The following is a 25,554-nucleotide window of genomic DNA, read 5'->3' as shown; positions in this document are numbered from 1 at the left end:
AACTTTAAGTGACAACTGCCAAGCTATCAAGATGCATAGACACTATCCTGAAACCACTTGTCCAAGGACAAGTGCATAACTAGGTTCCTACCAATTTTACAGCGGATGTGGGCCGCACTGTGGCTCCTTAGATCTCACAGGTTCCCCCTCATGCCCCCCTGCCACTGAGTAGTGGAGGGGCCCCACTGCTTGCGGCTCACTCCTGATCAGCGAAGTGAAAACCATTGTTTTAAACATGGCACCATTTTTGCCTCCCACTGCTGATTGGCTGAGGGGCCCTGGAGGGCTGGTGATTGGCAGGGAGGGAAAAATGGTGCCATATTTAAAACCATGATTTTTGCTTCCCCACTGAGTAAGAGTGAACTGCAAGTGGGGCCCCTCCACCAATCAATGGTGGGGCGGGGGGGGCTGGGGGGGGTGGCATGCAGGGGAACCTGCAAGCTTAAAGGAACTGCAGCACAGGCCACCTCTGCTGTGAATTTAGTGAGGCTCTACACATAACCAACTACTTAACACTAATGTTACACTATAATCTACTTGACTCTTGAATTCTTTCCACACACGAAATGTAAGAATGACTCTGCCTTTTGATAGGCTTTGATCTCCCAATATCAAAGTCTTTTATTTTCTTCTGCTAATTGTTTGTATACCATCCCTGACAATTTATTTCTCCCCCCACCCCACAAATGTTTTTTCTATGATGTGTTTGTCTTGTACTGGTCAGGCCTTGTGAAGAATGTCTTGAATTCAAAAGTTGTCTAACTCAATTGCAACTATGCAATTGATCCAATAAAACATATCACCTTAAGAAATCCTTGTCTCTTGCATAATTTCTGGATCATCATGGCTACAAATTCACTCTTATACTACCTGTTCTAGTGTCTACACTTTGAAAATGGAGGCTTGTGAAACGAAATTTTTTTCAAAAGCCTGGAAAACTAAGCTAGAGGGAGAGACAAAAGTAGCTCATTTATAGTATATAATGCTTCAGAACAATTATGAAGGCAAGAATAATAAAAGATACTGAAGTAATTGAAGTCAATGGGATAAAATTCAGTATACCAAACAAGATCATGACAGATTAATGTAATATTTTGTTTTGATAATGGAACTGATCTTTTAGACAATATGATAAATTTAATCATCTTGGACTTAAATAAAGCATTTGATATGGTAGTTCATGGAAATTAATAATTAAGCTGGAGGAGATGAAGATTAATACAAGAATTGTACAATGGTTAAAGACCTATGTATAGTAGAGATGACTGTGATTGGTTGGTAGAAGAAGCTGGAGCTGGAGGATAGTTTGACTGGAAGATAATTTGAGGACTGAGGTTATTTAATATTTTCAATAATGACTGTCACACACAAAGTTGGGAGGTAACATCAATAGAGAAGATCAGAATGTTATATATTAAGACAGATAATTTTGAGGATTGGAGAAATAGAAATGAGATGACATTTACTAGTACAAAATAAAAGGTCATGCATTTAGGGATCACTGACAAGAATCTATGCTGTAACCCAAGGGCTCATCAGATGGAAACAGCATAGGAGGAAAAACACCTGGATGAACTAGTTGACTGACCATGAATCATCAGTATGGTGAGGCCATTAAACAAATGTGATCCTAGGATATATGAAGCGAGGTATTTCTAGCAGACATGTACAGGGCTGTGGTAAGACCACATCTGGAATACAGGATACAATTCTGGCATCTCATACTTAAGGAAAATTCATTTAAACTGAAACAGGTACCGAGAAGGGCAAGTAGGATAAGCATGGAAGAGAGTGCCTGTCTTATGAGAAGAAACTTAAGGAATGTCTGTCTGGTACATATCAGCTCTGTGCTAAAACATGTTTTGTCTGCTCTGTGTGAGCTTGTTCCTCAACCAGGACCAGTGCAGCCACATTACTGCTATGCATGTGCCAACAGGCTCTGATGAGGACTGAGCAGTGTTTGCCTCTTTAATTCAGCATACAAAGGAATCAAAACAGCTAATGTGCGGAAACAAACTGAACAAATTAGGATGAACAGCAATAACAATGACATTTTTAATAAGTGAAGGTAATTATTCATTTTAATAACTAGCTTAGTTATTAATATAGTATTAATACTAGGCTAGTTCATTGCCTCATGGAGAGGCCCTTAAGTAAAGATTAGATTTTCCAAAAGATACGCTGCTGTTCAACCAGAAGTTGTGAGTTTGATGCAGGAACTACTGGGTGAAGTGTTATAACTTATTATATGCTGTATGTTGGACTAGATAGTAAGAATGGTCTCTTCTAGCCTTTAAATGATGAATCTGTGAAAATTATTAAGGAACAATGATGTTGTATCTCATGGTATCCAGAAGCAGCATTATGAGAATAAAACACAGATAGCACTGTGCTGTGATAATAAGTCTATCTTTCAGGAAGAACTATTAGAAATATGTAAACTATACACATGATCAGTTATAATACAGAAACTTCCAATTTTTCAAACACAATGTTGAAGTGCCTGTATGCCCAGATATACCTGTATGCCTAGACAAGCCTGTGGTATTTTACATGCCGCAGGCTAAAGTAAGGGAGAACATAAAGATCTGAAAGAGATGCAATTTTCATGGATAGTCTAATGGCAAATGCTGGTGGGCTAGAAATCATGGCTAGAAATCATGCACATACAATTTGGGATTTACATGCATGTAAGTATGCATTCATGTAAATCTTAAATTGTGTGTTCACTTTTGTATGTCCTTATTCTGATGCCTACAATTTAGAAGATCTAGCCTTGACCTCCCTGGGCTTTGGTTTCCTCATGTACAAAACGAGATAATTGTCATTTTTGTGAAGTGCTTTTGAAACACTCAATTGAAAGGTTCTTTCAAAGTGCAAAATATTATTAGTAACATTACAGTTTCCACGCAGCTTTGCAACAACGTTAAAAAATAAAGGTTCATTTTATGTAGACAATGTTAACAGGCTTCATCTCAAGGTAATTATGCAAATTATCATGCAAATGTTGATTATTGAAGATGCTAAAAAAAAATTCTTCAATGGATTTAAAACCAGCGTATTATTTTCCAAACATAAGTGGCAACCCTGCTACCTGAACGCTAACAAATTAAAAACACACGCCCCACCTGCCTTTGGAATCTAATAGCACATATTTATAAAATTAATAAATATGCATGTAGTTCTCTCTTCCACCTTCCAAATCCTCACCCTTCGTTGTGAGGTTTGTTTGGAGATTGTAAGAGAGCCTTCTGCTCCAAACAAATATTTGAAACATAGACTCCGCAGTCAAAGCTGGTGAAGCGAGAGAGATGGAAAGGGGCAGTGAGGATGGGAGGGGAGGCACCAAGCAGAGTTCTCACAAGAGGTTCAGCAGCACAACATCTGATCATTAATGGCCATCAAACATTCTGGCTTGTGTTCAGCTCACTAAATAGAATGATGCAGTGGGAACAAGATGAAGGCCCCTGTGCCAACACCTAGACAAAAAGCCAACATTTCTGATTTAGATTTCACTGCCTGTCCTCGTCTTGTATGCTACATTAAGGCTGATCTGTCCTGTCACAGCTTTGGATTAGCTCATGGTTATGCAGAATAGGTAATACAAAACAAAAAATTGAAAAAGTGTGTCTTTGTCAAGCACCATTTAACAGCAACAGCAGAATACTTGAAAGCCATGGTTATTTAAAGAGATTTTAACTGCCTTTCATCAATTGCTTTTGTGGACAGAAAAAAAAAATGTCAAAGAGCCATAATGCAGATCTCTAGCATGGTTATAACATATGGACTATGATATATGGGCAATGAGATTAGATAATCTAATGGTTCCTCTAGGAAATATTTGGGGTTCTTGACACCCTGCCAAAGAAAGAGTACATTCTTATTACTTGATTTGGTCACAAGCATGTTTTACAACAAAAAGTCTGTTTTGTTTTTGTAGAGTCAATAGGGCTTAACATGACATATTTCAAAACCAATTTTTTCAGCACAACTGTTGCAATTGGATATGCTCCAATATACTTGGTTTTCCAGGTTTTCCATTGTTTGTACAATTATAATGGATTTTGGTGGTTACTAAAACAAGTACTTTTTATGCACAAGTATTTAAAACTCAGGCCTTCTGTTATTTCCATACTAGCTAGTGCTTTAGCACTAGTACTTCTAGGAACAGACATTTTCCACTTGAGGTTATGATGAAAACATACTTTTGCCAATGAATACTGTTTGAAAGCAAACCTTTCAGAAGCAAAAATACACCTTAAATGCAAATACTTAGGTCTAATAAAATTAAACAAATTAATCCAGGCTGACACAAAAAATAATGGTATTTGAGACTGGTTTACAAAGCTTCCTGTCATTGTTCCTTGTCCTGATGTTGCATAGCATTTGTATACCATGTTTCATTTATGTTTTAGGGTTTTGTTTCATAAACTTTTGCTGCTACATATTGTCCTTTTAAAATAGATTTCGTCTTTTCCAATTCATGGCATGCTTTTCTGTTTCTATGGAACTCTGAAAATGTACAGCCATTTATCTTTGTTATTTAGTGCAGGATTTAGAAGTGGTAATCGTATTAGAGCAGCAGAGCAGCAGTTTAAAAAAAAAGTCATAGACACCCTAGATGAGCTTATTAAATGGAACAATACAAACTAAAGATAAATTAGGCATATTTTCAAGAATCCCATTCTCAGAGTGGCCTGAGGAAGAAACTGTGACTCTCAAGAAGTACCCATTTCATTTTTACTTTGTTAGTCCATAAAAAGGGATCACTGAGTTTAATTATATTTTAATCAAAGTAATTATTCAGCACCTCCTGTAAATTTCTTAATTAAACATACTGGGCATAATTTTTCCTCCCAGACCTGTTTAAAGGATCTTGGCTCAATGTTCTTGTCTCCCTTCACCTGCATTAACATCAAGGACAGAACTGCATTTGTAGGGTGAAAGAAAAATATCAAATGAAGATCTTCTGTGTGGTTCCAAAAGGGAATCCTGCAAAGTATGCCACTTTTATTTGGATTGAAGATGCTAAATTTAATACTATGTTTGCTATTTAGTACCAATATTTTTCAAGGAAAGGCCAGGTTCTGTGTGCAAACTGCATGCCCTTTAGACTGCCTACTTGTGTTTGCAGCTATTGTAACTTCTTGTGCAGCTCAAAGAGTATTTGGAATGGCACCTAACCATTTGTTCATGAAATAATCTGGTTTTAGGAGCCCAAACACTTGCACAAAGAGTCCAAGGTAACCTTTTTCAAAATCTGTCTCAATCTTGTAAAAATGTAAAGGGAATGTAAAGGCAAATAATAACTTTATTCTAACTTCAAAGAAGAAACTTTATTGGATACAATTAGGAAAATGGTTCTACCTTTAAAGGTTTCCATGCTCTCTTGCTAATCTATGGGAGAGCTTTGTCAAAGAGCACTTTTTAATCTTATCCTGACTTGCCTCCTTCTATAATTCAAACAGACAATACTTATATTTTCAAATCAACTTTTAATGAAACATATTTATTTCTCTTACTGAGACAAATCTTCTAACTTTAGGAACAAAATGAGCCATTTTTTACTCTAAATCAAGAAGGCAATGGGCGACTTAACTGTATTCTGTTCCTCTGTTTGTCAAATTAAGAAGTTATGCTTCTATAATTGAAGGGATGCAAGTGACTTACAGCATTACTGAAAACAATGGATTTTTGCTGGTGCCAGTGGGCACATCTCCACATGCATTAATGCACAATACTTATGGTGCATTAAGTTTAGTAGCTGTAATAACAGGTACAAGTTCAATGGATAGTAACCAGCACTACTGCACAGTAGTGCCAGTGAATGCCTTTTTAGTGACACCAATGCTCAGTAGACTAATTCTACTAAGCATTAGCACATGAGCTTGTGTAGACGCACCCAATGAGGACCTTATTTGATCTGTATGACCTTTACTACTGGTAATAATGTGGAAGAAGATAGGAAAAGCACCATTTTATTTTTAGCGGGCAGGCTGTAAATTAGAGGCAGTATATTTTAGCTGTAAATTAAGCCTATTTGGTACAAAAGACACATAAGCAAAACCCTATAATGTCACTATTTAGAACCAATTTTCAGAGTAGAACTTCCATTTACCATTTTTTTCTTTCCCAGTACAGTGGTCCGGTGTTCAGATACTTTAAAAATATTTCAAATTTTATTGATTAATTCCTGAGTAAAAAAACACATTGGCAGAAATGTTAGTGTGTAACTTACATTATTTTTTCCACTAATGTAGAAGACTGATGTGAGTAATTTAAACAGGCATTTGGAATAGACAGATGACCAAGCTTCCCAAAATAGCTGCCTGCGGCCTGTGCTATTACTGTGCCTCTCTGCTAAGGGGTGAAGCACTGGTAGTAGCCTGTTTGCACTGAGCAAATGCTGCCCCAAAAAACTATGGGCATGCCACCCATATGATGACTTAACTTACTCTAGTGTATAGTTTTACCTAACATTCAAAAGATACCTCTGTTTCGGAGTAGAGTGTAGGGTTGTACATATTGTACCCATTCCGCATTGACTGAACTAAATAAGAGCTTCATTTTCTGAATCTGAACCAAAATGTTGCTGCATTTAACCACTGAATTAAATGGTTAAATGCTCCCTTCATTCCACTCATGAATAAGTATTCTGTGCTAATCTTATTTTTTCAGTCATGTAGCTAGTCAACTTTTTTACTAGAAAGCATCTCATGGCGTTCAAAATAGCACTTATATCTTCAGAAACAAAATTTTAAAATGGTTTCCATCTAACTCCATGTAGTGGAAAGTGATTTAAGTATGGGAAGACCAGGAATTACTTAATCTATTTAAGAGACAGGAGGGGAAGGGAAGGACTAAAAACTCAGCACCTGACATCAAAAGGTTTTTTTTTTAAATTGGACTGATTTGCCTAGTAATAGAGAGAGAGGTAGTTAGTCAAATTAGTCAGAAGTTAGTCAGAAGTCAGATAGGAGGCATGTTACAAATTAACTTGTTCACAGAGGTATAAACCTTCATATATAGCCTACTTCATCAGACACTATGAATGGAGTGGAAATAGGCTGTAGCCTACAAAAGCTCACCCCTCTCTGAACAAGCTCACTTATAAGGTGCTATCCTATCTGCCTTTTGCCTGTTAATATGTGACTGAAAAAGTTGGAAAGATCTTAACAGTTATTTTCATGCAGCAGTTTTTAGAATTTTTTGTACTGTGCTGTCTGTACAAAATAAGCAACTGAAATAGTATAGACTAGAACAGAAGTGAATAATTATATTGTAAAGAGGGTATGTGTTTTCTGAAGACAGATTTAATTTTTCTAAATGAATGTGGATATAGCCTTTTCATGCTCCTTCTTCACCATTAAATAGGTTAAGCTTAAATTTAGAAATTAAACAATTCAAAACAAGAAAGAGAAAAAAGGAAAAACAAAGGCTTTTGCTTATTATTTCATAGCAGTCTGGATGTGATGACTCGGTCCTATCCTTCAGAGTACAATTCCTTAGTTTTAGTGTTCACTAGTAGATGACAACATTATCTCAAGGCAAAGTTTTAAAGGACACTGAGGATGATGTATTCCAAATGACAATGCAGAAAGTTTGCTTATTTAGATAGGATTTAATATGCACTAGCTATACAAATTATTTTTCCTCTTACAGTAAAGAGTGTCTTTTTGTTAATAATGTGTTTTAAGAACTTCAGTTTTCTTAGTCTCTTGCCTTTGCATACATATAGAACAGATCCGTGACATACGTTGTTATGTAAACATACCGCTCTGATGCCATTCTCGAAGGCCTGACGTGCTAAAGAAGCAGGTCCATCCACAGTCTTGCCATCATCATCTGGACCCCAGCTGGCACTGTAGATGTGGATATATTGTGGATTAAGGCTAAGAGACTTTGCTTCTACCATGTCTGTAACATCACCGTCCAGCATCCGTACCCCTTCAAAACAAGAAAGGCAAAGAATGAGACTACTTACACAAAATTTGTTTTCAAGGAAACAATGTTATGTAGGAGATCAGTTAATATAATCATAATGGTCTCTCTCATCTTTAAAATCTATGCATTAAGGATAGTATTTTTTCTAAAATGGGGAAAAAATACCTTTGCAACCAAAATACAGAGAATTACAGAGGAGATACAGGGAACTATGTGTTTTAAGACTGTAGCCTACAAGTTTCTTTCTTTCTGAATGGATCTTGAAGGTATCACCCTGCCCTGGCTCTCTCTGTAGACTGTACTGCTTTTGTTCCTTTCATTATGGCATTTAGATTGTGTGTTCTGTAAATATCTGTGTTCAAATTCCTTTACCCAATACACAATTTTTCAACTTCAAAGAGAAATGTTCATGATAGGGATATTTAAATAAAAATCAACCTTAATATATTTATATTTATCATTTAAAAATAAAGATTACATTTTTCTTTCCTTCTCTGTGAAACTCCCAGTATTTAATTTGAGATATCAATTTAATAACTTTGTTGACAGAGAGAAACAAAGGACCCATATCAACAGATAAAAACACAATTATGACTTTATTCAGGATTGTGCAAAAGAGAAGCCACTGAGAAAGTTATTGTGTACACACAAATCATTCTAAGCATTAGTTAAAAGGATTCTATATACAGAGCAGACAGAAGTTACAGAAGATGCTATGTTTTGAAAAGTCTTCATCTGACCCCTTATGCAATGAGGACCTTGATTTTCACCCAATCAGTCATTTTTGAAGCAGTCTGCAGCTGTGCACTTACATTTGGTCATGGCTATAGACTGTTTTCTGTGGCCAAATCAGATGAAAACTATCACTTCTGTCTGTGCCCGTAGCTACTGGCAAAATAACCATCTGTATAACCATTACTCTGCCCCAGTTCACCAAAATGTGAACATCCTTCTTCACTAAAGAAGAATTCTTAAATTTAAATTCTGAAACACATTTCTTGTGTGCAGGACTCACACGCATGTCATCTGGACAGCAAACAATGTTATTTAACAAGCTAATGTGCCAGTACTGGCAAAAAAAAAAATACAGAGGTGGCATTGTGTTTTTTTAGGACCAAGGTAACAAGAAAGAATAAAGGCTATACACTTAGAACATCTTGGAATTTAAATATGTACATACTTTCAGGTCCATCACAATATTTCAATCTAATTTAATTCTGAATTTGATGCCTTTTAAAAACTTCTCATAAATGGGAGCAATACATAGAAGACCTCCCTACAGCCTATGTGGGATTTGATCGTAGGGATTTTATATTGTAAAAAGCAATTAGCATGTAATTGTGTGAACTGGTATATGATGATGCTAACTTCCACAATTAACAAATCAAAAGTCTTTCCCCTTTAAAAGGACCATTGGTATTTATAAGCCCAATCTGCATATTTTAATTATAAAAACATTTAGCTTTGCTCATGAGTTTAGACTGAATTAACTTGAGTGTTTACCAAGGCCTTAACTTCCAATTAACACAAGGTGTATGGATTGGTAGGCTGATAGAGGGTCTATTTTTCTCATTCTAATTGACCTGAAACTGAGAAGTGATCATATTAATAAGTTCACATAAAAACTGCTCATGTTCTGTAAGATAATAAACTTGTCCAAACAGTGATCTCACTATGAACTTTACTTTATAAAAAAGGCCTTTAAAGCAACTTTGGGAATCTCAGGTTTTATTTTTCTTCCTCAGCATAATCTTGGAAAGTTAATGAGGAGTGACAGTTATGTTCTCATTTCTTTCAAGCATATACATATATATATGGTATTTGACAAGCTAATGTGCCAGTTCTGACAAAAAGAATACAGAGGTGGTACTGTGTTTTTTAGGATCAGGGTAGCAAGAAAGAATAAAGGCTATAAACTTGGAACATCTTGGATCAATGGATATTTGATTCCAGATTAAGACAAAAAAGGATGAACCATATTTAAATGAAGCAAGATTAAAAAATCATGGGAAGAAATTTTTCATTTGTGTGTTAAGAACTGTATGACAGTCCTTAAAGATTTAACATTTACTATAGTCAATAGTAATTTCAGGTTTTGTCCCTGGCATCTGAAATAATCTATACCAGAGTTTACATTAACAACTGGTACAATGGTAAAATCCAAAGCAACCCAGCTAAGACTACAAAATATGTGCTGTTCTGTTCTGCCAACAACTGGTTAATGTACTTCAGCCAGGTACAAGACATTACACTTTTACTGGTACAAGTGATCAGAAACTGGTCTATACCTCTAACAGAACAGAAGTTTAGTGCACATCCACTGATTTTAAAATGCTGGAACCTGGTCTAACATTTGCACCCCACCCTGACAAAAAGGGCAAATGTGTATTCTGTTTGCTATCGATCTGAACACCACCACTTATAGAAGACCGCATACCTTTGATTCTGCCTTGGATTTTCTGAATGTCTGTACCTAGCCTTCAAGTGTACCTTTGATCAGTGGATACTGCATTGGCTATTTCAAATAACCTCTAATTTCTTTTTTTTAATTGCAATAGTTGTTAATTTCGCTTTGCCACAGAATATACAAACTGCTTTTGGCAAGCGGTGAGAGCACAATAGTGACTATCCAGAAGGCAATTAGCAGGCTTGCTTTCCAGACTATCCCACCTAAAATTTCAGAACTCTTTAAACTTTTCCAAATATTCACAATAACGTAGGTGGAGTTATAATTAATGTGAGCTTCTAACAAATCAAAATAAGGCATTCAGAAACTAAGTGAAAATGTTTCCTTTCAATTTTTTTTTTTAATCAGTCTCTTTCTCAAGCATAAAGAAACAGCTGAAAAAAATCCTTGTCAGTTAAAGACAATCTACAGCTGTTCTGCCATAATTCAATGTAACTGTTTTCCCGTCAGGACTCAAGCTCAGCCAAGTAACTAAGCACCCAAATCCCCACAGATGCTCTGCAACTTCCACAATAAGGCTGAAACAATAACAAGCTACCCATCCTGTCCTATGAAAAGTCTAACAAATTCGAAGCCCTGTAGGTGGTAATTGCTCTGTATAAGTGCTGTAAAGAGAGACACTGGCAAATATTCAAATAATCAAACTCCCTTTGTTTGGCTAGGGGGACAATAGCTGAGATCCGAAAGAACTGGCTAGGGGAAGCACGGGGATGAAACTTTAAAAATGTATCTCACAACCAGCAAAAAACCCGAAACAAACAAATCCCTCCCCCTCTAAGATCCAGATTAATACTGTCCCACATCATCAGATTTACTCTTGTTTTACTCTGTTGTGAGAGAAGATTCGGACTTTCTACAAAATTGTTCCACGATCTGTTTTATGGCCATTGCTTCTGATATAAGTGGAAATGAGACACAGAGGACAAAGCATTTAGAAAAAAAGTGAGCATTACTGGTGGATATCTTCTTAACGACTTTCCATCACAAAGATCATTAATCATGTTTGTTCTGCTTCTAACATTTGATGAAATATTGATGGAAAGGATTGTCTTCCTATTCTCTTTATCTTTTCACTAACCCTTCATGGACTGAGAGATGAAGTAACCCAGATTTTGGCTGAAGTGAAAGAAGTATTAGTTTCTGTGAAGAGGGAACTTCAGTGGAAACAAGTACACTTTTTTTTGAGGAGGTTATACTACTCTACTTTATCTCTATGCTTCTACGCAGGCTCTTTAAATCATATTATACTAGGAATTAGCTGCTTCACTTCAACATGGTTTAAAATTTATAGTTTATCTAGTCCGTGGAGAGGAAATGGTACCCTTTTCAAACATATTCCTGATAGTAGTGCCATTCCTGATAGCATTCCTGTAGCACCCCACTGCCTTTTTTTAAACATGTGGCTAAAAATCTTCATTTAAGTCAGTGGAGTTGCTTGACCAGAGCTGCTTACTTTAGTGCAATAACTTTCTGCAGTTCCATCTCTTGTACCCCCTCCCCCCATCTTTTCATGCACATGTACACATCCACTGTTTCACGCTTCCACTTTCCCAGATGGCTTCTCTGTTACTAGACAAGGAATCACTAGTTCATGAGTCTGAATTACAGGGTTTCCCAGTTTTAAACTCCCTTCCCCTGCCTCTCTTCCCTTCTCTCTCTGACAGTCCTCAGATGATGGGGAGGGGTAGGGCTGGGGAGGGGGCACTCCAGCAGCCTCCTAGGAGGTGTGTGGTAGTGTCCCCCACCTGCTGGCTTTGGCCAAATCAGTCAGGCAGTTCCCCCACACTGAACAGCACAAGTCTGTTCAGCTGGAATGTGCTCTAACTTACAGCACTTTACGAAAGGTGTGGTAGACAACTTTCTGCCAGGGGCTTTTTGAACATCTGCACTTAGCCTTAATCTATAATAATAATAATAAGAATAACAGTAGTCTGGTGTAACCATTAATATCAGCATCATCTATACCCATCTCTTCCCACTTTCCCTTAAGAAAGCCTCCATTGCTCTCATAGACCTTTACTGCTACTTGCAGTAAATCTTGAATGTCCTTGGTGCACATCTCTGTCACCCTTTCTCTCAACTTTCTAATTTTCAAACACAACTGAGAATCCCCGTTAAATTCTACACTGTATCACTCTAGCTAGAAAATCCACAATCCTCCCTCTGAGGCAGTACGAGTTCCAGGACCTTCCATTCCTGATCAGCAAGGCTCTGAGAGATAACAATATTCTGGTGCACACCTCCATCACAATGGGACATAATCTGAGTACAGTCAAGACACCATATTTTAGCCTATCCAAAGATAACTGGGCAGACAAACTCTTTTCTTTGTAAAGTGGCCTGGGGATCTGGCTAGATACATACTTGCCCTCCCCACCAAACCCACAGGGAACTTTGTGCATGTGTCTGCCATTAAGAATGCAGGGGTGGATGTTTTGGGGTCATAGGTACTCTAGCAAAATTGTTTTCATCCTTACTTTTAAAATCTTTTAAAAAAAATCTATACTAGTAACATGATGATAATTTCTAAAATGAAAAGTGCCTTTAAAATATAAATATAAGAATGCTGGACCTTTGTGACAAACAAACATAAAAGATCATAGATTCCATTCCAGATCTCCTGAGAGTTGAAAATAATTTCTTTTGTAGACACATTTGTGAATTTTTCATTACTGGTGATATGGTACACCAAACGGACAAAAATAAGTTTTACACACTAGCCACACAGATTCCATAAGAGAAGATTTAAATATTTTGGGCTCCTACACAAGTATGCAGAGCCTGATCCAACGCGCTGGAAATTCACATGGTGGATCATGGAAGCAGGAACATGGAAACTGACACACTAGAGCTCCAATGTGCTGAAGCACAAAAACTGACATGCTCTGGCAGCCTTCCACATCATGTGCATCAGTGTCACCGTGCATCTGAGACATTGCGGAGAAGATCCCTAAACTCCTCCAGCCCACTGACCACTATCCCATGCTCCTCATCCATGTGGGCACTAATGACACGGCTTGAAGCGCTCCCAGTCAAGTCATGAGACACTACAGGGATTTGGGAGCAGGGCTAAAGAGTCTGGGGGCACAGGTGGTGTTCTCTTAGGTCTTCCCAGTCTCGGGCTACAGGCTGAGGAGGAAGAGGAGGATCCAGTTAGTGAACCAAAGACTGCGGCGCTGGTGTCATTGGGAAGGCTTTGGCTTTGACCACAGTCAGCTCTTTGGTGAGAGAGGCAGAGAGCTGCTGGGAAGGGACGGCCTCCACTTTTCTCCGTTGGGGAGGAGGTTCTTCTCAGCCAGACTGGCTGACCTGCTCCACTGGGCTTTAAACTAAGCCCGCTGGGAGATGGGGAGACTACTGCCACTGATAGCCCGCTAAGCAGCCCTTGCAAAGTCAGCAGGCTGAGGCACTTAAGGGAGCCCACCCATGCCCCAGCCCTGGAACAACCGGTAGGCAAGGCAAGGGCCCCCAAAGGGACACTTGCCTGCCTGTACACAAATGCCAGGAGCTTGGGAAATAAACAGGAGGAACTTGTCCTCCTGCTTACAGAAAAAATTACCAAGTCATAGGGATAACTGGACTCCACCCATGACTGGACCATGGGTATAAATGGCTATACCCTGTACAGGAGAGATAGAGTAGACAAAAGTGGCGGGGGCGTAGCTCTCTATGTCAAGGAGAGCTATGCGTCCCTGCAAGCCAGCATTGGCAACTAGGGTGGATAGCTGGAGACCCTCTAGGGTAAAATCCATGGGGAACACGGCACAGGGGACACAATGGTGGGAGTCTACTACAGACCTCCCACCCCAAGTCAAGAGCTTGACCAGGAGTTTGCCAGGGAATTGGCTGAGGCCGCATGCTCCAGATCCATGGTTGTCATGGAAGACTTCAGCTACCTGGACTTCTCATGGGAAGAGCGCTCGGCTAAATCCGAGTGGTCATAAAGCTTCCTCTCCTGCATGGATGACCTCTATCTGACACGACGTCTATGGGCCAATGAGAGGTAAAGCGCTGCTCGACCTGGTACTGGCAACCAGGGACAACCTAATCAGCGACCTAATGATTGAAGGGAAGCTGGGTGACAGCGACCATGAGCTGATCACCTTCACCATCTGCTGTAAAGCTGGCAAGTCAGTCAGTAATACAGAAGTCCTTGACTTCAGGAAAGCTCGACTTTGACAAGCTCAGGAGGCTTGTCGGTGAGGCCCTAAGGGATCACAACCCCAAGGGGAGGGGAGCTTAGGAAGAGTGGTTGCTCCTCAAGGGAGCGATCCTCGATGCACAAGCTAATGCTATTCCGTCTTGGAGGAAAGGCAGCAGAAGGGCACAGCAGCCCCACTTGGCTCTTCAGGGGACTAGCTGACCTTCTGCAGCTAAAACAAAAGGCCTACAAAGGATGGAGGACAGGATCCACCTCCAAGGGTGAATATTTCGCACTAGTCTGGTCCTGCAGGGAGCAAATCAGGAAAGCCAAGGCTGCGATGGAACTCCAACTAGCTACAAGTATCAAGGACAATAAAAAGTCCTTTTTTAAATATGTAGGGAGCCAGGGGATAAGCAAAGGCAACATTGGAACCCTGCTAAACCAGATGGGACAACTGACAACTGACACCCAGGAAAAAGCCAACCTATTAAATGAGTACTTTGCCTCGGTTTTTTACCAGTCCCAAGGGACACCCCTGCCCACTATGGGACAGGGGGGCCTGGGTGAGGGAGAGTCCCTGCCCTCCATCAATGCTGACCTCAAGAAGGAACACCTTGACAGGCTGGACATCTTCAAGTCAGCTGGCCCTGACAATCTACACCCCAGGGTACTCAAGGAGCTGGCGAGCATCATAGCCCAGCCCCTGGCACGGATCTTCAAGAACTCCTAGTGCTCTGGTGAAGTGCCTGAAGATTGGAAGAAGGCCAATGTGGTGCCTATCTTCAAGAAAGGGAGGAAAGTGAATCCAGCAAACTAAAGGCCCATCACCCTGACCTCTATCCCAGGGAAGGTCTTAGAAAAGATTATTAAAGAGGCCATTCTCAACAGACTGGCTGATGGCAACAACCTGAGGGATAGTCAGCATGGGTTTGTTGTGGGTAGGTCTTACTTGACCAATCTTATCTCCTTTTACAACCAAGTGACCGATCACCTGGACAAGGGAGAGGAGACTGACGTCATATATCTTGACTTCAGAAAAGCCTTCGATCTGGTATCCCATGATCACCTCTTGGCAAAACTGGCCAACATGGACTCAGGTCCACCATGATCCGTTGGCTGGGGAATTGGCTCTGCGGTCAGACCCAGAGGGTGGTGGTTGATGGAAGTCAATCATCATGGTGCCCTGTGACCAGCAGGGTCCCCCAAGGCTGTGTCCTTGGACCTATATTGTTCAACATCTTCATTAATGATGTGGACATTGAAGTCAGAAGAGGACTAGCCAAGTTTGTCGCTGATACCAAATTCTGGGGTAAAGCATCCACACCTGAGGACAGGAGGGTGATCCAGGCTGACCTTGATGGGCTTAAGAAATGGGCAGGTGAGAACCTGATGGCGTTTAACACTGAATAATGCAAGGTTCTCCACCTTGAGAGGAAAATCCTGCAGCATCCTTATAGGCTCGGCAGTGCTATGCTAGTTACCACTATGGATGAAAGGGACTTGGGGGTCATGACTGACCACAAGATGAACATGAGCCTTCAATGTGACGCTGTGGGCAGTAAAGCAAGCAAAATACTGGCTTGCATCCATAGATTTCTCAAGCATCCATAGATTTCTCAAACAAATCCCGGGACATCATTCTCCTGTTATATTCGGTCTTGGTGAGGCCGCAGCTGGAGTACTGCATCCAGTTTTGGGCTCCGCAATTCAAAAAGGATGTGGAGAAGCTTGAGAGAGTGCAGAGAAGAGCCATGCACATGATCAGAGGTCAGGAAAACAGACCTTATGATGAGAGGCTGAGAGCCACGGGACTCCTCAGCCTAGAAAAGCGCACTGACAAGTGCAAGGTGCTGCACCTGGGGAGGAAGAACCAGCAGCATACCTACAGGCTGGGGAACTCCCTTCTTGTCAGTGCAGAGGCAGAAAAGGATCTTGGAATCATTATTGATGCCAAAATGAACATGGGATGACAGTGTGGGTATGTGGTCAGGAAGGCCAACCACACCTTGTCATGCATCCACAGATGCACCTCGAGCAGGTCCAAGGAGGTGATCCTCCCCCTCTATGTGGCACTGGTCAGGCTGTAGTTGGAGTACTGTATCCAGTTCTGGGCACCGCACTTCAGGAGGGATGTGGACAGCATTGAGAGGGTTCAGAGGAGGGACACCCGCATGATCAGGGGGCAGCAGGGCAGGCCATATGAGGAGAGGCTAAGAGACCTAAATCTGTTCAGCCTCCACAAGAGAAGGTTGTGGGGGGATCTAGTGGCCTGTTACAAACTAGTCAGAGGAGACCAGCAGGCATTGGGGGAGTCCCTGTTCCCCCGAGCACTACCAGGAGTGACTAGAAATAATGGCCACAAGCTGGCAGAGGGTAGATTCAGACTAGACATCAGGAGGCGCTACTTCACAGTCAGGGCAAATAGGACCTGGAACCAACTTCCAGGAGAAGTGGTGCTGGCTCCTACCCTGGGGGCCTTTAAGAGGAGGTTAGACGAACACCTTGCTGGGGTCGTTTAACCCCAGTACTTTTTCCTGCCATGGCAGGGAGTTGGACTTGATGATCTGCTCAGGTCCCTTCCGACCCTACCAACTATGAAACATTGTACTCGGCCTTGGTGAGGCCGCAGCTGGAGTACTGCGTCCAGTTTTGGGCTCCTCAATTCAAAGAGGATGTGGAGAAGCTTGAGAGAGTCCAGAGAAGAGCCACATGCATGATCAGAGGTCAGGAAAACAGACATTACGATGACAGGCTGAGAGCTACTGGACTCTTTAGCCTGGAAAAGCGCAGGCTCAGGGGCGATCTGATGGCCACCTATAAGTTTATCAGGGGTGTTCACCAGGACCTGGGGGAATGATTGTTCACCAGAGCACCCCAAGGGATGACAAGGTTGAACAGTTATAAACTCCAGCAAGACTGTTTAAGGCTGGACATAAGGAAGAACTTCTTTACTGTCTCAGCCCCCAAGGTCTGGAATAGCCTGCCACCGGAGGTGGTTCATGCACCTACACTGAATGCCTTCAAGAGAAATTTGGCTGCTTATCTTGCTGGGATCCTATGACCCCAGCTGACTTCCTGCCCCATGAGCTGGGGGCTGGACTCAACGATCTTCCAAGGTCCCTTCCAGCCCTAATGTCTATGGAATCTACGAAGAAATGGTGGTAGCGTGTTTCGAAATAAAACATGTTTGATGAGATTGAGTTCAAAGCGCCCCACTGCCATTTTTTCAGTGCAGGGATGCATGGGAACACTGATACACATGACGTGCAGGTGCTTTGAATTAGCGTGGCTTGCTAATTAAAGCATCCAGCATCGCGTCCCACAGCACAGGATAAAATGCTCTTTAATGTAGTCTATATTATCTAAGGATTTCAAGCCACTGTGCAGGCATTAATGAACTCATCTTTACACACAAATGCACAGTTTCCTGTGAGGACTGTAATTATTATCCCAGTATCAATTGGGCAAATGATTTACAGAGAAGGTAAGAAGGAGAGTTGAGAATGTAACTCAGATGTTCTCACTCTAGGTTCTGTGTTTTAAGAAAATTTTCTGTGTCTTTGTGGTGTTCTAAAGAGCACTGATGAAACATCGCAACAAAAGTCTTTGCTTCAGTAACTTCATTCAACTACCTCTGTATCACAGACATTTCTTTGACTTAGTTAACATTGTTTTGCAAACAAATTTCGACAACTTGTTCAGAAAGGTTCATGTGAGTTGTTATTTTAATAGTATCAAACTGTTTCACATACCTCCAATCTTGGCAGTATAGGCAATTCCTACTATGCAGTGTGAGTTGTTTGCAGTGGCTGCCACTTCTCCAGCACAACGGGTTCCATGCCTGCAGGCAGACAGAATTTTTTTAAGTAAGTAAAATTATCCACCAAAATGCAGATTGGGAGTGTTCAGCGTCTTTGATCTTGCTCATCCTTGAATGTTTAAAATGTATCTGGATGCCTATGCAAGATGGTACTAGATGATCCCTCCCCATAGCTCATGTTGGACACAAAACTATCACATATATGTTTAATCATTTCTTAGACTATTTGCTCTGTCACAGCAGTTTATGAATAAATTCTATCTCTTCCACTAAGGTCTATTTGATAATCATATCATGAGTATCCTTTTAAATTTCTCAGTGCAAATTTTTTAGCAATAGGCAATCCACACAGCATGTTACAAAGACATAGTCAACTAATGCATAATCCATAGTGTCAGGTATCATGTCGGTACAGTATACATGTCAAAAAGGAGGCTACAGGGTCTATAAACAGAACTTGGACAAATCTGATTTGGACAGTTTTTTCCATTTGGTGCAAGACCCAGATAAGAACAGGATTTTGTACTTCATTCTCCTGAAAGAACTGGCAAGCATACAATACAACTAGAACTCTCCTTTCCCCATTGCTTCCACTGCATATTTTTAACAAACAGTAAGCCAGGAAGGCTCTGTCTGAATCACCGTCCTACAGTGCCTGCTAAAGTTTACTCTTGGGCTAGGGACAGACATTACACATAAAGCAGCTTAAGTAATCAGAAACTGCTTTAAACCTGTAACAGAACAGATATTCAGTGCACATAAACCAGTTTGAAAATAGCTGAAACCAGTTTGAGATAAACCTGGTTGAATGTAGTATCACTTAACTGATTTGGGTCAAACTGGTTTATGCAATGTCAGTCCCTGACCCCTTCCTGGTTTAAGTTAAACCAGAGTCCCCCAGCATCCTGGCATGCTCTCTGGGCTGGGCAGAGCTCTCAGCTCCAGAGAACTGGGCTGGCCCCTCCCCTCTGCTCCCTGGCTGCAAAGACTGCAGGCACAACAGGGTCTGCCTGGCTTCCACCTGCCCTACCCCTCACCCTGCTCACTGCTCAAGCAGGGATCCACCCCACTCCCTCCCATCTCCCACAGCACAGCACAGCACAGCCCCAGCCCCATGGACACTAGGCATGTGGCATGCTAATTAATGCTGAGAGGTGTCAGTGTGTTCATGTCTCCAATATCACTGAGACAGGCAGACAGAACAGTGACCGCTTAGGGCTTTTTGGAGCTAATCAACAGGTCAGCTGGTAAACTGTTTAAGAAGAGTTTGAAGTAATGGAGAGAAGCTATTGTTTTGTTGATGGGGTACCCCCCCCCCCCCCGGCTGTTTGCCTGTCAGTTTGCTGCAGACTGTATAAAAAAGCAGGGAGGGAGATTGAGAAGCTCTGTATCATCAACAGATGCATGCACTGCACACCCCCACTTACCTCAGAGTGATGCCAGACCCCACCCCCCTGCTAACACTCCTGCTCATGAGCAGCGAGTGGGGAAAAGCCAGGGATGGTGCAAGCAGACCTCACTAATCAGAGACCTGACAGGGCCTAGCCATGCCCAGCTCAGCTCAGCGCTGTGGAAGGAAGGGAGGGCTGCTCTAGTGCCCCTAGCTTCTAGCCTGAGCCACTGCAGGCATGTGCCTGCATGTCTGGGATCTCTGTGTAGTTACAAACTGATTTAGCCTAGCAAGGCTAGACTAACCTGCAAAGATTGAATCAATTCAGGCTCAGGCTTTTTGAATTTCTGTCCCTAGCCTTGAGGACACAGAGGTACATGGTGACTTTTATATGCAACATATTTTAATGTTGCTTCATTTCATAGGGTTGCTTTCATACATAAACTTTATCCTAATCCTTTGCAGAGTTAAATAAAACATTCAGAGGCCATGTCCAGATGAGTAGCGGCATACGTTTGCAATAGCACAAACACCAGTTGCACAAATTAGCGCTGCTACTTTATGCTGCAGCACATTCCCCTTCATGTGCCCTTTGTTGTGAGACGCTTTGTCCCACTGTGGTCAAACTTCCCATGGCCAGTTTCAGTTTCTGGCCAGGCTCCATGTGCTGTGGGTGAGAAGGGGGATGTGGTGGAGCTGGAGCACAAGGTTAGCTGGAGCACATGGCTAGCCGGTAGGCAGCCCCCACGCTGAGGCACCCTGTGCCACAGCAAGCAGGGGTGTGTCCGGGGGCTCCACAGCACATCAAAATGGAGAAGCAGGCACCCCAGGGTTTCCATGCTATTTTTGTGTGCTTTGTGCCACATTTTTTCAGAGGGGTTTTTTGCTACCAGGAAAACCTGGTGGCAAATTTTGCCCCCATGCTGGAAATTTTCAGTGCTGCACATGGTTTAACATGCAATACATGTGGTTTGTGGTGCCACAAAGAGGTTTGTGGTGCCAAAAACCACATGCACCTGCATGTGTGGACACAGCTAGAGTCTCAAAGAGCCAAAAAATGGAGCAGATGCACAGAGAGAGATAGATATAGATAAGAGAAAAAACAGGATTTCAAATGAGATTAAGAATGAGTTGGCTTATTGACAACCTGGTGCATTCAAATGAGCGCACATGTGCCTATTGCCCCATCTCAAACCCCTTTGAGATGGGGCAAGAGGCATGTGTGGGAATGAAAAAATGTTCCTCCCTGCTGCACGTTTGGGGAGAATATTAGACTCCTATCCACTCCCCCAGCCCCCCCAGACCTGCCCAAGAAAAACAACCCCCCCAGCACTTACCAGAAGACCAGCTGCTATCTGTATTACTGGGGCCCCGCCTGCACAGTGTGGGGCAGAAGGACAGCCCCAGCCCAAGCCCTCCTGCCCCCCGCTGCCCTCTGCTGCCTGGGGGCCTCTGCCAGGAGGCCCCAGAGCACCCCCAGCCCCTGCTTCTAGAGTAAGTAGAGGCTTTCTTTTCTTTTCTTTTTTTTTTATAAAGGGATAGTGCCTGGGGTTGGGGGTTCAGCCATGGGAGTCTGGGGGTGCAAGTGGGCGATGGGGCTGGGCCGGGCAGCCATTGAGGGTACGGGGGGGTAGGTCTGGGTGGGGCAGCCATTGGGGGGGCTTCAGCAGCTGGTGGGCGATGGGGCCAGGTGGGGCAGCAGTTGGGCATGTAGGCCTTGCAGTGGGGGTGGTGGCTCCTGGGGGGGCCATTTGGCCCCTGTGGGGGGGCCATAACCCCTATTGGGGGGCGACAGACCTTGTGGGGGGACTGCAAACCCCGTTGGGGGGCTGTAGCCCTTGTGTGGGGGCTGAACACCCTAGTGGGCGGCCATAACCCCTGTGTGGGGGCCGGCCATAGCCCCTGTGGAAGGGCAGCAAAATATATATTCATGTATTCATGAAACATGTATTTAGAGTTCACTTTATTATTATGATAAGAGACACTGGTAGGCTTCCACATTGCTTTAACACTATAGATATATTAATAAAATATTGCCTAACTGATCACTGTCTCCGTCTCACTTTCTCTCTCTCTTTATAGTGGCCTTTTGTTTTAACTGTGGAGGAACATGGATTTTGGGGTATTTTACAGAGTGACTTTGGTATTTTTTTTATCAGGGATTTTTCAGTTTTCCAATAGGCACCATGAGAATTCTTGCTAGGGAGGCCAGTGGCAGGACGCTGCCTGCTCAGAGCTGGCACATTGGACTCAGCTGGATGTGGCTGACCTCCTGGCCAAATGGGGCCAGGAGGACATGCTTTGACAGTTCAAAGCAGGCCACCATACCTGGAACATCTTATGGGCAATAGCTGCTCAGATGGCCGGGCAGGAGACACACATGGTGGTAGTGCCCCCTCGCCAGCCACAGCCCACTGGCAGCTGGGCAGATGCCTCTACTAGCTGTGCAGTCCCCATCTGGGTCTGGCAGGTGCACAGCAGGTCACAGCCAGGCAGCAGCCTCCACTGCCAGACTGCTGCAGTGGGTAAAGGGTGCAGAGTCCAGCTGGCACAAGGGGTAGTGTCCCCAGGTACCACTTCATAAATTCATAGATGTTAGGGTTGGAAGGCACCTCAATAGATCATTGAGTCCAACCCCCTGCATAGGCAGGAAAGTGTGCTGGGTTCAGATGACCCCAGCCAGATGCCTATCTAACCTCCTCTTGAAGACCCCCAGGGTAGGGGAGAGCACCACCTCCCTTGGCAGCCCATTACAGATTTTGGCCACTCTGTAAAGAAGTTCCTCCTAATGTCCAGTCAATTGGCTGGGCCCCAGAAGCTCCTGAGAGCAAATAGCCTTGAGCTCCTTGCCAGGGCAGCTTTTTGTACTGATGGGGCCAGGACAGGGTGGCTTTTTATACTGCAGGGGACAGCACAGGTGCTGGCCCCGGTCTCTAGCTCCCCCTGGCTGCTGATCCACGAGGAGCTAGGCAGGGTTATTTTGCCCCAAGTGGCACAATTTGCTCCACAACAAAGTGCATGTCCAACCACGTGCACTGAGGCAAAAAGCCCCAGCTCAAATTTGCACTGCTTCTACTTGAGCTGCTACAAGCGCACGTGCTTGCATGTGTGGACACATCCCATGGAGGTATATATAAACCTGGGGCTTGGAAGTTATAAAAGTCAAGATAAAATTAGATGGCAGGAGGGATGAGCTTAGGTGCTTGTGTACACAGGCCATATTATACAGGGACTATTAGACAGATCTGAAGACACAGGGCATTTAGGTGAAGAATTGATTCTTGGGATCAAGAATGATGTGATGCTACACACAACAGCCATAGTTCCTGTTTTTCACACTGAAGTAACCAATTTGACTTCACTAGATTCAGTCCTGATTTATGGGGCAGTAAGAAGTAAAGCATGTTTGAAGATGCTTTTCTTACTCAAGATTTATACCTTTGAGACATTTAGCTGAGGGGAACTGAGACAAAGCAACTAATTTGCTTGGTCAAGAAAGATAGAATGAGTAGACAGGTATGAGATAGTAACAGTGCCAAAAACACGCACATTTCAGTAGTATCACTGTGAAAATCCAGGCTAACTGGTAGCTTTTTGTTAATGTGATTATGCATATTTCTGAATATCTAAAACCTAAGACAAAACTCAGAGCATGTGATATTATTTTCAAGTCTATATTTTAACAACAATCTATTTGACTACTTTTATTTTCACATTTGAGAATTCATTCTTTAATATGCTTTCCCATAATTTACATAAAAGCAAAAGAAGTATCACAAACACTTCAGTGGGCATTTCTACATGAAACGCTTTCTGCACAGTAACCTAATAACACTGCACAGTAGTGTGCTGGTCAAGAACCATGCTAATACATTATTGTGCAGTGTTATAAGGCAAGTGCACAGTAAGTGTCAGAAAAAAATGTGCTGGCAATACTGTGCAATAACTGTAGTTACTGAGCATTTAGTTAGTACTTCATAATAGCAAGTAGCAAACTAAATGCACAGTAACTACTGCTCATTAATAAATGTGTAGATATGCCCAGTATGAACCAGTTTGATATACAAAATCATCTGAGAATTTTAAAACATCTGAAAAACCTCTAGCAATCAAGTGGAATAGCCTAGAACTTTTAAGGAAGTACCTATAAGATAGAAGTAATTAAAATATAATTAGTATACACATGTAAACAAAAGAGCTAAATAAAAAGAAGATAAGACTAGGGAAGAAAACTAGATGTGGACAAAAACAAAAAATCATAATAAGTTACAAATTAAGAATTTCAGAGGACATCTTTTAATTTGTCAGGCAAATGACAAACTATACTTGGCTGAAAAAAGCTTCATTGTTAAGCCAGAGACCAACTTAATAAGATAAATGCTGATTAATCAGAATGCTGGATTACGGTATCAGAATGATGTGCTTCTCAATAAGTCTCCTCTTTATTAATTTGTTCATAAATCAGCCAGATCACAGCATCCCTCTATGCCTAATTTTGAAGCTCATTCTTCATTAATAGTCTAATTTTCAACTTCACTTGAACCAAGCCAATCTACCTTACATTTCACATGCCACATCTCATTCTAAGGTATAATTATTTTGGAAAGTCTTGAGTAATTCATGGAAGGAGTTACAGAAGTAAAGAGCTTTAAATGTTTGCTGTTTTTCTCTTTTCAAATATTTTCCCAACACTGTTTTATTTCTGTATATCTTTGAAAATACTTTTGGGAATTTTGACCTATCTTTGAAAATCCTCTGGATATCCTTTTGGGGGTGTACTGTATTTACCTGAATATAAGATTAGGTTTTTCACTCCATTCAGCATGGGGAAAAAATGTTCCTTGTCTTACAATCACATACAGCAAACTCACATTAAATATGCTATCTATCATTAAACTGCTGCCAAAAGCAGCACGTGCTCAGTAAGGGAAACCAACTATGAAGTTGATTAAATACAGCCAACACTGACCACAGCTATAAAACACATAGCCCATTATGGGCCAACATACTGATGGGAAGCTATCACAAAGTTACATTAGTGAAGCTTATCTGAAGAGGCTCATTGTGCTCCGTTCCCTGCAGAATCAACTCTTTTTCAAGTCACGGTGAGCCACTAAACTGCATGCATTTCCACTTCTTCTTCACTCCCACAGCTGAGTTGTGCCTTTATTTCTCCTTTCCAATGATTCCTGTTTCTTCACCAGCCTTAAATTTCTAGCAAACATTGCCAAATGGGGCTCCAAAAAGTTTACCCAGAATCCCTCTGCCACCCCCTCTCTCAGCCTGTCATATATTAGTGTGGTCCCACTCTCCATAAGATAGAATTGGACCAGGTTGCACTGCACCTTGTCTGCATATAATTTTTTGGAGGATCCTAGGACTCATTCTAGTCATGAGTGGGGGGCTGATTAGCACATGAATCCTTTGGCAGGGGGTTATCTGGAGTAAACACACATACTGAGCAGTGCTGAGCTTTGCGGCCACCATGGCTTGAGAAGGTGTTAACTCTGCTGGAGCCCAGCCTAATGAACAATATGTTAAATCATGAGCCTTTGGACCTTGGACTAATATCATACATAGTTTGTATTCTATATACAGGTACTACAGTGCTGCTTAAAAGTATTTTTGTGGAATACCTGTGCTAAAACTTGCATTGGTTTTTTAAAAAGTAAGATGTATCAATTCATGCATAACTGTTTTCAGATTTTCCCCTCACTTCCATGTGCTCAGCAAGGGCAGGGTTTCATAGTAAGGGGGGGAGGGGATGAAGGGTGAAGAAGAGGGCAAGC

General features: G+C 41.9%; 1 protein-coding gene across 1 annotated transcript in view; it reads right to left on the bottom strand.

Annotated features, from left to right (window-relative positions):
* Positions 1 to 25,554, bottom strand: part of PCSK5 (proprotein convertase subtilisin/kexin type 5) — a 380,395-nt gene that overhangs the window by 206,256 nt on the left and 148,585 nt on the right. Inside the window, exons 8-9 of the mRNA XM_006029202.2 lie at positions 18,308 to 18,396; positions 7,775 to 7,947 (exon numbers count right to left, since the gene is read on the bottom strand). Of these exons, the coding sequence (XP_006029264.1) occupies positions 7,775 to 7,947; positions 18,308 to 18,396 (262 nt within the window). The remainder of the gene's footprint in view (positions 1 to 7,774; positions 7,948 to 18,307; positions 18,397 to 25,554) is intronic.

Source organism: Alligator sinensis, unplaced genomic scaffold (genome assembly GCF_000455745.1).
Source record: "Alligator sinensis unplaced genomic scaffold, ASM45574v1 scaffold204_1, whole genome shotgun sequence".
NCBI classification, from domain to species: domain Eukaryota; kingdom Metazoa; phylum Chordata; order Crocodylia; family Alligatoridae; genus Alligator; species Alligator sinensis.
Note: the sequence above shows the minus strand (reverse complement) of the source record. Positions and strands in the feature narration are given on the sequence as shown.